Genomic DNA, 12596 nt, shown 5'->3' with positions numbered 1-12596 from the left:
GATTGTGGAGTATTTAAACAGACCACCAAATGAAAATCTGCTCAAAGATTTTAGGTCAACAACCCCTTGAGAAACTCTATGCACCAGCCTACCATGATAACATACTAAGGCAGGCTAACAACACCGTCTCTGACCCCAACCATGTCCTGAACAGTGAATACAAATTATTGTTGCCATCAAATCGGAGATATAGGGTTTCATGATTCAATAGGGTTAGACTGAAGCACTCTTTTGTGCACCAGTCAATCCGAAAATTAAATATGGGGCCTAATCACAGAACACATGTACGTTGAAGGGTCTTGAATATCTTGTCCGCTGTGATTGTAATGGTATATGAAATGTATGTATACTTGTTTCCTGTCTTCAATTTTGTTGGTCTGTGCTGATGTTGCAAATGGAGCTGCTGAAATGCAAGAAAAATGTCAGACTTGATCTGACAATAAAGTAATATCATCATCATCATTCTCTGAGGAGCTCCTGGTCCTCTGAGCGTTGAGCATACAGTGCTGCCTGTAGTACCACTACTCCAAATTACAACTGCATATATACTACAGGCAAAGATTTCTTTCACTTTTTTTCTCAGCCTATGGAGGAGCTTCCTCCGATAACATTTCAGCATGAGACTTCATCTCAGTCTCAGTCTTGTTTCCTTCTCTTGACATACCAACAACTCCTCCAGGCACTTCTGATCAGCCAGCTGTTTTTTTCTTAATTTCCTCCAGTTGTTTGGACCATTTGGATCCTCACAGTTTGCTTTTCGAAACACTTGGCTCTCTCTTTGCCGAACAGATTTCTCTGCTGCTGTCTCCAGGTCTCCTCTCTGTGGAGCTTGTTGGTCAGATACTCTACATGGTCCCAGCAAGACTTGTTTTCATTGGTCTCTGACTCCAGGTTGGTGCAGAGCGCACATGGGAGAAGTTCTCGTGGAGAGCTCATTGACCTTCTCTTCCTGAGAGGAACTGTGCTCCTTTGCTCTTTGGAGGTGAGCCTTCAGCTCTTCCACTTGTTGCAGCCTTTTTTCTTTCTGTGTCAGCTGCCTGGTCCAGTAGTTGGGGCCCATGGTCGACAGACTCAGTTTCATTGTTATATACGTACAGTATGTCAGATATAATTCCCCAAGGGCAAAGAACCACCCGATGCGAGCGTAAAACTGATCGGGTATTATCCCTTCCATATTTTGCTTTTAAATACTTTGACAAACTTGACGCCATGATCATCGTTTACTTTACTGTAATCATGCAACAAAATGCATTGCTAATGTATTACATTTTATAGTAATCCATGTAATCTGTTCCTCTCCAAACCCAATGCAGTATATGTCCACTTTGTTCATCTCATTGTAGGCTACATGTAGGACACCTAACCATCAAAAAAAGACACAGTTAATAAATCATGTCTGCATAATGACAGAAATAAACACAAAGCCTGAATAATACAAATCTGCTTTGAAAATAAATGAAAAGTAATCAGCCAACAGGTTTTCAGTCAGAGTTATAAACCGTTTAATAAAGGCCTATGATAAATGGTTACCTATACAGTAAAAGTGCAACATATCCAAAACTCAACTCAGATGTTGCCATGCTGCAACAGTCAACTCATTATTGTAACACCTTGAATATAGCCGTTGCATCATGTAACCCTATTACAGAACACTTCACAGGTATGCTACAAGTGTGTCACTTGAAACTCAGACTGCAAACACTCTTCACCCCCAAAACACACGCGTCACACACATGCATTCTTTAATTGAATTACAGAAGTACAGTGTTTAGTAGATTGTGCCATTGGTCAACTAAATCAATGAATTGGATGAATATGTTTTGTGTTCCAAGATAATCCAGAGTGGGATTAGTAGAGATTAGCAGGGTCTGTACTGTATTTAAGTATAGGCCGTAGTGATAGTAGTTGTCATGCTAAAACTGGAGCATACAAAATTGCAAGTGGTTAGTTATTAAGTACAAAGCTAACATTATCAATGTTGATTGAATACAGTACTAGGCATAATGATCAAGCCTAGATTATGTTAATGTGCTCTTACAGACACTCTGACCCTGACTTTAAGAGATTACATCTGCTGATATTCAAATTAATTTGCAATAGATCTAATGTGCAGAGCCAAACCAACAATGAATGTATCTACTAACAAGTATTGTGTGCGTATCAGAGCCCGATACCTTCCTCTGTGCCAGTAAAAACACATCAGTGAGCCACACTGTTGCACTGGGTGATGTTCCTTCACCACATGAACACACAGACACACAGTAGTTTATTTGGACTAAACCTCAAATACACCGTCCTGCTTAATGCTTTAGTTTAATTAACAAATCCTGCATAAATTGATAATTTGTTGGATTAATAATTAGTATGCATGAATCAACAGAACAAAGCATAAAACAATATTGTTGACATGTTAACATGTTTGAGGGATGTCAGAGATACTTTCACAGATCTCTGTCACGAAAAAAAGCAATAAATCCAAGTGTGGATAGAAACTACTTCAAAGGATGACATGCATTACTGTGGACTGTATATAAATATGGATGACGTGTCTCCACTTCCTCGCACTGTACAGAAGTGAAGCCAAATATCCCGGATCATGGATACGGGAGCTGCAATCTTGAGATTTTGACGTCATTTGGAGCCAGAGTCTGCTCAGTAGTGATCAGGCGGTGGAGCCGCGGTATCGAGGACCCGCCCACACACCCGTTTAAACCAATCGCGAGCCGAGCACGACCGCAGCACGTTAGCGAGAGAAAATCACAGCTGTCAATCATGACGTCTCACCCGCCTTTTTTCATCAAATAATGAATTAAAACCAAACTTATCAGAAAAATGAACACTTCAACATAAATTAACGTGATAAGAACTGCCTAAAATGACAGAAACCATCTTTGGGAAAAAAATATTTGACGTTTACTTTGATTTTTTAAATTTGGCCCATGTCCCTTCCGCTAACATGGAGGAGGAGGGACTTATGACATATACTGCAGCCAGCCACCAGGGGGCCATCAAGATGTTATGGCTTCACTTTTGGGGAGCTGTAATGTCAGAAAATCATATTCGTAACCTTCGGGATAAGGATTACGGGAGGTCTCAAAACCCATAGCTACAAATACAAATTGATTGGTTGGGACAAGGTGTGAGAGATCTTCGATGGAAGCCGGTGACATGAAGTGACAAACTGACGCCCGACACTTGTTGCTGCGTGAACATAGATATTTAAGAGAAGAGAACTGGATACAGCGCCAGAGGCATGGCCCCGTTCATTCCTATAAAAATTGCTCAGTGGCCCATGAAGCAAAAAAAAATCTCGACTTCCACAGTCATTGGGCCAATAGAGTCCTTGTTTGTCCCCATGTTTTATCATATACCTCCGATTATACAGTTCTACTCTTCCCTGGATAAGAATAATTATATTGATGTTAAGCAATGGGACAATCTTCCAAAAACATGGTGTATTCCTAAACATTCTGAATAAGATGATTTATTTTCTTGAAGATTGCTAAATGAAGTTTTCATGGTTCACACACACCAACATACTCATTCAAGCATAACACTACTGCGCCACTAGCGGTCAAAAATGCCAGAGGGTACCTTTAATTAGAATTTTTTTTTTACCTACAGAACATCTTTGCTTCTGAAAATCTTCACTTCACTGGTATCTCTCAAACACACAATGAGATCAGGGTTTGGAGAGTGGATAGCAGCACTGTGAAGACATTCAGACAGATCAATATATGAGAGAGAGAAAGAGAGAGAGAGCTGCAGAGTCAGACTCTCTCAACCCCAATATACAACTCAGTCAATTGGTTGGTTTCTAACACACAGTGGGCATAACAGGTCAACAGGAGAAGCACAATGATGAACTGATGCTGATGGAAATGTCAGTAAAGAACACTGTTCAGGATGGTGACTTAAAACAAAAAAGAGATATAAACAAAAAAAAGCAATAGAGGCTACAACACATGAAATGATGTCAAAACTTCCTTCCCTATACAGATCAGGAGGTGAACCCAACTCAGATTTTCTCAGATGAAACTTGTTTAATTACAATCTATCACACCCCTGTGTACGGAAACATGTCTCAATTAAATATACTGTCAGCTTCATAAATAACTCTTTCAAAAACCACCTGACAAAGTTTCATTCAAACCGATGCTGTAATTTCGGTGTTTTAGCCTGAGTGCACGTTGAGGAAGTGGATATCAGGGTTAAATCAGGCCACTACTGGCCTGATATGAAATCATCTGTAAATGATGGAGCTTCCTCGCGAACTACATTTAAAAAGTCCCTAAAACCTGATAGAAACATACTTTTTACACATTTTTATTCATTCTGTTATTGTTAAATAATGCTTCTGGGGATAAATTCTTAAATAAAAAAAGCTGTGATGTCACCTCTTCTTCCCTTTACAACTGTTTGGATGCACTGGTTCACCCAGGCGGCGTTGAAGAGCAACAGACTGTAGCAGAATTAAAATTTTCGTGTTTTTAGTGGACAGCTTTAGCGGTCCATTGTCTGTTCTATTGGAGACGCCTTTCCACCTTTAAAAAAGTACATATTATTAGGGACACTATACTGGAAATATTTGGATTCATATGTTCCAACTGTTACTTAAATCAACCCTAACCCTAAACACACAGCTTGTGGCAGAGGAGGCGACGACATGAAGTGGTGCATTTAGCTCTGGAGTGGAGAAACAAGGAGCAGTGGATTATTATGATGCAGGGGTGGTCTGAGAAGTTTCTACGGAAATTTGGCTAATTTTTTTTTGTAATTGTTATGAATCCAAGATGACTACAGCTGCCACCCCTCTGTAAATGATACAAACCTTTCAGAGACACCTTTTCAAGACTAGAGGGGGAGAGGTCTGCACTCTAATTAGAAGCAGACCTGTGGAGAACATACTTGAAACCTGGCGTGCTTAAGTTCATTACAAAAAACAAAACGACAAGAGAGATCCGAAACGGCCCCGGCGAGGACACAAACACATCCTGCTCATTTCACACACTCCCATCAGCCTCATAATGATGATACACACAGATCCAAGACCTGCAGCAACACAACATAAGACTGAATATCATTTTGACCCAGCCTCATGGCCAGGGATGGGTACTGGAAACTAGACACAGAGAGGTACTGTTATGATATCTAAGTTCCTTCAGCGTTTCTTAGGTTTAAAAATGGAAATATTTAGGGACAGTGAAATATTGCCTGAACTAGGGCCACACAGTGGTGGCGACTTCTTGAAAATATTGATAATCACACCAACCTATTGAACCTGGAGGATTTCCTGTGAAACTCAAACATCTCCAAACATTTGCCATTAAAACTTCAGAGAACGGTGATTTCACTCTCTGCTGCTATACGATACTAAAGGGCCCAGTGCAGTAACACAACGGGTCATCAGTGAAAACACTAAGCATGGTCAGAGCATGCAAACAGAAACACAACTGAAACAGATGGAGTGGCTGTTATTGGAATACATGTAGTACAGCGGAGGTTGTCTGGTCTTTGACTGGATTTTGGAAGTTGGTAGAAAAACAGCAGCCCAGCTGCATGCCCGCCATCCCAGCTGTCTCGATCTCTGTCTGTGAGCTACAGGCTCTCAGCCAGCTGCAGGGTTTCCATCTGGAGGGCAGCCGCCATGGCAGACGCCCACACACCCACCAGGTCTGACGTGCCTTAGTGCTTTGAGTCTGTTAAGTCCAGCATCCAGCTCCCGGGACTAGTTGACACGAATGCCCGAGATGAAGGGCAGCCCGGTGGGGACCTTCTTCTTGTACTCCACATAGTCATCGGCAAAGAAATGGATGAGGGAGAGCTCCTCCTCCTCGATCCGCTCCCGGAAGAACCGCCAGCTGGCTATCGTGTAGCCCAGTATACACACCGGGTTACACAACATGATCTGCAACAGTCAACAGTGTCGTCAGTAAACAAAACGGAACAACCAAAGGACAGCAGACCATCATCTTAATAATAATATGATTAAGGGTGTTGGAACACACACAGGCTTTGAGAAGATGTTTTTTATTCTTAGTAGGGCCGTCAAAGTTTACACAAAATCATTTTAACGCCACTAATTTCTTTAATGCAATCGATCTTTCGGAGGTTGTAACGGGCTCAGTTTTAAAGCTAGTGAAGATACTGGTATCATATGAAACTAGAAAACCTAAGGAATCCATTGGTACCAACCATGTCATACTAGCTTATTGCGAGGGAGGCTAAATACCACTCAAAGGTTATGCTAAATGTTGGCGAGAAAAAACTGGCGTGGCCATTTTCAAAGGGGTCCCTTGACCTCTGACCTCAAGATATGTGAATGAAAACGGGTTCTATGGGTACCCACGAGTCTCCCCTTTACAGACATGCCCACTTTATGATAATCACATGCAGTTTGGGGCAAGTCATAGTCAAGTCAACACACTGACACACTGACAGCTGTTGTTGCCTGGACAATATTTGTCATTGTTTTGTTTGGTTAATTGATTTCCAATAATAAATATATACATGCATTTGCATAAAGCAGCATATTTGCCCATTCCCATGTTGATAACAGTATTGAATACTTCACAAATCTCCCTTTACGGTACATTTTGAGCTGAAAAAATGTGCTGTGTGGTTCTGTGGCCCAAATCATCCAAGATGCCGCTGAGACACTTGTAGGACACTGTAGGTAGGAGGAGAGGAAATCTTGCCAACTACAACAATGACCCATGACAGCAATAAGAGGCAGCACAGGAACACATGTTTCCGTTATCTCACATTACATTCAAATGTCAAATTTGTGTCACGCTAAGCTACAGAAAAACACGGCCTCGCCGAGCATTAATATGCCATCAGAGTCAGAAATTGCGACTACCCCATGGCTAGACACTTCAGTGAGTATCACGGTGCTAATGATTCTTTGTTACGCATATAGGGCATATAACATATTAAACCGCTGGTCAAGGAGGGGGGGAGAGACAGGTTACAAAAACGTTACCAGAGGGAGACTTTTTGGATCCATCGACTGGATGCCTTAAAGTATCCTGGTCTTAATGAGGATATAGATTTGACATGCTCTCTGTGAGTAATAATAAAAAATATTCTATATATTTTTTTTCTTTCTGTATAGTCTTCCATGTTTGCTTTGTAGCCTCTGTTGTAAAGCAGGAGTAGTTTCATTAATGAAGGACATAAATTACTTGTTTCTGTGTTTTTTCTTTGTGATATTTTGTAATACTATGGTGATCATGTGATTGCCTCCCATTGGTTGTCGATACCATATAAGTGAGGCCACATCCGCCTGTTTGTTTGTTTGTTTGTAAGCCCTGAAGAAGACCTACAGTGGTCGAAACGTTGGCTTTTTAAACGATTTAGCCACTACAATAAAGGCTTTTTTTATATATATATTCTCTTCCTCGTTGCCACTTGTTTTGATATTTTGGAGTGCCTGGATTTCCTTCCTGTTTATCCTGATCCCCCCCCCCCGTTTTCCAAGAGCACCGGACACGTTTCGTCTTACGACTGAACACACAGAGCAACCAGTTATCTCTTATTTCCAAGAGAAAAAACATTATTGGAGACATATTGTTGACAATTTAACATTGTCATATTTGGCAGGATTCATGAATATCATTACGATGAAAGTGTCTGAAAAATTAAAACGAGGTATCAATCTGAGCTGCAGCATTATGAGACAGCAAACACACATGATATTAAAACACTCTACTGTTTATGTATGAATGAGTTGAGCACGAGGCTGAGCGGTGCTGCAGCAGCTCACCTGTGTTCCTGCGCTCCAGTAGAACCAGCCCACGTAGGAGGGGTGTCTGAAGTAGGAGTAGACCCCGGTGGTGACCAGCACGTGGCTCTGGGCCTTCTCATTCTGGACAATGTGGTTGAAGTTGGATCCGGCCGTCAACATAGCCGACTTACGCAGCCCCTCACCACACAGCACCAGGAGCAGACCCACGACGCTCAACCAGTTCAGCTGCTTCAGCTCTGAGAGAGGGGAGAAAGGCATGAAAAGTCGCACTATGTGGTAGAGTATGTCCAGATGCAGGTCATGTAGGATCTGTGATGGAGTTCTGTTTGACTCAAGAATCCTTCAAACTCATTCAAAAGGTCTCATGTTATGTTCACTTTCAGGCTCATTCTTGTATTTTGTGTTTCTTCTAGAACATGTTTACATGCTGTAATGTTAAAAAAAACATTTATCTTCCTCATACTGTCTGCCTGAATATGCCAGTGTTTACCCTCTGTCTGAAAAGCACATTTCAACGGAACTGCATTGCTAGGCAACAGTTTGGGTCCATGTTTACTTCCTGTCAGCTGATGTCCTTCACATACACTGCAACTGGAAATAAAGTGGGACCAGTGGGCTAACCTCCGGATCTGAGAAGTGAAGCCAATGAAAAGCTAAAGTGCCTTAAACTTACATTATTTCTAACGGCCAGCAGGGGGCGACTCCTCTGGTTGCAAAAAGAAGTCTGATTGTATAGAAGTCTCTGAGAAAATGAGTCTACTTCTCACTTGATTTATTACCTCAGTAAACATTGTAAACATGAGTTTATGGTCTCAATCGCATTTCCTAAAATAAACAATATATCGCCCTGCTTACAGTATCGCAATATATCGTAATATTTTGAATCGTAACCAATAGACAGCCCTAGTTCCGTAAGTGGAAATGATGCTGGATTCAGATCTGATATGTTTATGTCTGAAACATAAACAAGCAACCACATCTATATCATCAGATTCTAATTGGTACACAGAAATATGTGACATCACCTTTTCCCAACAGAGCCATGCCCAACCAGTGAGAAGAGCACAGACAATATTACAGCTAAAGAACCAATAGATATAAACTGATGAACTGGAAGGAGCACAAACCATCCTGCTCTGTAATGAGTAGAAGGTTGGAGAACTTTCTAGGTCTGTTAAACATGGGATGCAGCAGGTTTTTCTCAAAGACTAGATAGAGGCTCGGTCGGCCCCTGGGTCATGTTCAGGAACTTCAGAGACTCACCATGTGACTTAGCCATTACACTGTTAACTCATTCATGCTCTGTATGCCCATATACATGTCCTGAGGTAAATGTTACTTAACCAGACGTTATATACTGGAATACTGAAAGGCAAACCTTTTGTGTGCCATCAACAAAAGTACAGATGACAGTTCTGAGTGGACTGAGTGCAGTGACGAAGAGACTGAAGACACACCAACCTGGAACGGTCAGCTTTTCCACAGTGAACTCCAACCATGATGAGACAGCAGCCAGGGTATACTCCACACTGTGGTTGAGCAGGAATGAGTCCAGCGACAGGCTGCGAGGGTTGATGAAGGCCGTCACCAGGTACTCAGAGTAATGGAAGAAGGACAGCGAGCACATGTACCTGCAGAGAGGCACGATTAATACACATGTTCAACTGCAGCAGGTCTGGGTTACAAAATATGGTACATGCTCTGGTTCACTGTGTATCTCTCTCTCTCTCTCTCTCTCTGTCTTAACCAAGGAGTTATCACAATTATGCCAAATTTAATTTACTGGGATTCAATTGTGTAAAACAATACAAGATAAAAAAAAAGGTTGTGAGCATATTATGGGGTGGGTACAAGGTTAAACTAAAAATAAACAATACTTAATATCAATTTAATACAAAATAAAACAATGAAATGCATTTCTACACAGCAGCGTCATGTTACTTAAAAAAAATTAAACTGATCACACTAAATGAGTGACGCCTGAACATATGTACGTACCAGCCAAAATGTGTCCAAGTGGTTTCAGAGCAGCTTATAATTAAGCCACAGCCAAAAGTGACTCCCAGAAAGCAGGCTCTCACAGCAACCTGGAACGAGATAGGACACTCGGGTTATCCCAGGTTATCCCGGGTCAAACAGCCAGCGTTACCTAAACAAAACCCTATTTCTCAATAGTTAGCCTCAAGACCAGTTGACCAGATATTTTACCCACCATTAGAGTACACTCTTAAAAGGGGAACACCACCGATACCAAGATGTTATTTCCATGGACTAAGAAAGTTCAATCAATATTTGTGAACATGAGCTCCTCTCTCTCAAAGCGAGAAACCAGAGAAGTCTCACACTTGATGTCATAGGGTATAAAGTCTGGTGCTGCTCCATATAGACAATCATTCTGTGGACCCGCACATTCATGTCTCTTTTGTACCCAAATGAGCTTTATCCTATTGTAGCGTTGCCAGTTGTGAAACAGAAAATGAACCATATACTGAGAACATTCCCCTGGATGCTCTCAGTGTCATCTCTTCCAATTCATTGTCTATGGAGCAGTTACAAATGTTTTACCCTATGACATCACTAGTTTGAGTTTTAGCACTCTAGTTTTGGGGATTTGGGAGAGAGTTGTTCATGTTTACTAATATTTTTTGGACTGTCTTAGACAGGGTCTGGAAGTAACCTTTTTCCTCACCTGCCACTGTTGCAGGTCACTGAGCATTTCTACTGGCCACTCATTGTTTTTGTCTGCCACTTCTGAAATCTAGGTAGAAGCTTTAAAATTGTAAACACTGAGTCAGCGGTACCAGACCGTAGAATTATGGAATATATCATGTAACCTTAATCCATGACTATATTTGGTAACACTTCATTTTACAGGTCCGCAAATTTCATGGTAATTAGGTGATAATTAGCAAGTCACCTATTTGAAATTTCTTTGGAATTACTTTCAAATCACCCCAATATTTACCTCAATTTATCAAAAAATACTTTATTATAAACATAATTTAATAATGATATGCTAAAATAGCATCTCATGGTTAAAATAGGGTTCTTAGACTTGAGAAGCAGCTGCTCTTCATCAGAGGTGGAAAACTAAAACTAATAGAAGACACTTCTGATCAGGCACAAATCTCACCATTGTGTGACTTATTGTCTACACAGATGTAACCTGGTAGCTGATGTCATGATTCAGGGAGTTTTTAAAGAAATTTCAAAGAAGTTATTTACTAATTATCATCAATTTACCAACAGACATGGAAATAAAGCAGATCAATTCATTTTGTTAATTCTTTTCCTGGAAATGTATTAAATAAATTACCAGCTACTGGGGAAATAGCAGAATATAATTATTAAATGATGTTTATAACAAAGTAATTTTTGATAAATTCTGAGGTAAATATTGGGGTAATTTGACAGTAATTCCAAAGAAATTTCAAATACTTGCTAATTATCACCTAATAACAATGACATTTGTGGAGCTGTAAAATTAAGTGTTACCCATATATTTAATTTAGACTTTAGAATTGCTTTTTAAATATAATATTTCTTAATATAAGGAAAACCTGTCTGCCATGTTGGCAGGTGACCAGCCAACATTGACCCTGTTATTTGGCAGGTGCTAGTTTCATTCCCTGGTCTTAGACCAGAGGAATAACATGATGCATTTTGAAAATGGATTTAAATCTTCTTTAAATTCGCTTTTTTTTTTCTATCTTCAAACACCAATTTAGACCATCTCTTAAAGTTTAGGTGGACTTAAAAAGGCAATATAATTACAGTTTTGTTCAGTAAAATTCGCCGAATTTATACCAGGAACCTGGTAATTCATTAAATACCTCAAGTCATGTTATAGAAGCAGATTACATTCAACACAAAGCAAGACAACAATGAACTACCACTTCTGTGGATGTGGTTCTGTGTCACAGACAGACATGACCTGTCAAGGCGATTTCTACAATTAAATTAAACCCACCAAGTGGACAGATAGGGATTAAGCCACCGCAGCTTTACCTGGCTTAGGTTTCTATCTTGAGCACATCAACACCAGCTGTCTTGTTCCTCTTTAACTAAGGAGATTAGTCTGTTCTTACCTAAACAGGTAGCTGGCTTAGCTAGCTACCATTAGCAGAGCAACATTAAAGTTTAAATGGTGAAGTGAGACCTGTCACACAGCTGTGTCAACATCAGCTGGAGGCAGATGAAGTGCTAGATTGCTGGACATCAGTAAAACTCCTGTTCGCTTTGCTCGTTAATGAGGATGAAGGCAGGGAGTCAGTGAGAGCTCACCTTATACAGCGGTCCTCTGTAGAGGAGTAGCAAGAGGCCGTTGCTCACTGCAATGTGGACACAAATCACGATCTTCCCAGAAGTTTCCGTCAGATAATCAAAGACCCAGTCATGATGTCCGAACCACGTCCTGATCAATGGGATTACAACCACGCTGAGTCCTAAAATAAACGCTTTTATACTTACTCTTCCTTCTAGCACCAACTTACTGCCTGCCATGATGGAAGTGCTGTGCCGAAGGAACTATCGCGATACCTAAATGGCAACCACGTGATCTCCGTTTACTGCTTTCACGCACACGCTTTCACATTTTGCCATGACAGGATTATATATATATATATAAATATATATATATATATATATATAAATATATATATAAATATATATATATATATATATATAAATATATATATATATATATATATATATAAATATATATATATATATATATATATATATAAATATATATATATATATATATAAATATATAAATATATATATATATAAATATATATATATATATATAAATAAATATATATATAAATAAATATATATATATATA

The 12596-nt window shown here is 40.0% G+C and overlaps 1 protein-coding gene across 1 annotated transcript; it reads right to left on the bottom strand.

Moving 5' to 3' along the window:
- Positions 1-3468: 3468 nt before the first annotated feature.
- On the bottom strand, positions 3469-12283 carry icmt (isoprenylcysteine carboxyl methyltransferase). Its single transcript, XM_074643066.1, has 5 exons — positions 12035-12283; positions 9749-9837; positions 9212-9381; positions 7769-7986; positions 3469-5908 (listed from the first exon to the last, which is right to left on the bottom strand). Exons 1-5 carry the CDS (start codon positions 12251-12253, stop codon positions 5729-5731), a joined length of 876 nt encoding a protein of 291 aa, XP_074499167.1. The 5' UTR covers positions 12254-12283; the 3' UTR covers positions 3469-5728.
- Between the last annotated feature and the right edge of the window lie 313 nt (positions 12284-12596).

Source organism: Sebastes fasciatus, chromosome 8 (assembly GCF_043250625.1).
Source record: "Sebastes fasciatus isolate fSebFas1 chromosome 8, fSebFas1.pri, whole genome shotgun sequence".
Lineage (NCBI taxonomy): Eukaryota > Metazoa > Chordata > Actinopteri > Perciformes > Sebastidae > Sebastes > Sebastes fasciatus.
Note: the sequence above shows the minus strand (reverse complement) of the source record. Positions and strands in the feature narration are given on the sequence as shown.

Coding starts and splice junctions, on each gene's coding strand:
- icmt (XM_074643066.1), bottom strand. CDS start 12,253: ATGGCAGGCAGTAAGTTGGTGCTAGAAGGAAGAGTAAGTATAAAAGCG. Junction 9,838..12,034: donor ACAGAGGACCGCTGTATAAG/GTGAGCTCTCAC, acceptor ATCTCGTTCCAG/GTTGCTGTGAGAGCCTGCTT. Junction 5,909..7,768: donor ACTGGAGCGCAGGAACACAG/GTGAGCTGCTGC, acceptor TGACTGTTGCAG/ATCATGTTGTGTAACCCGGT.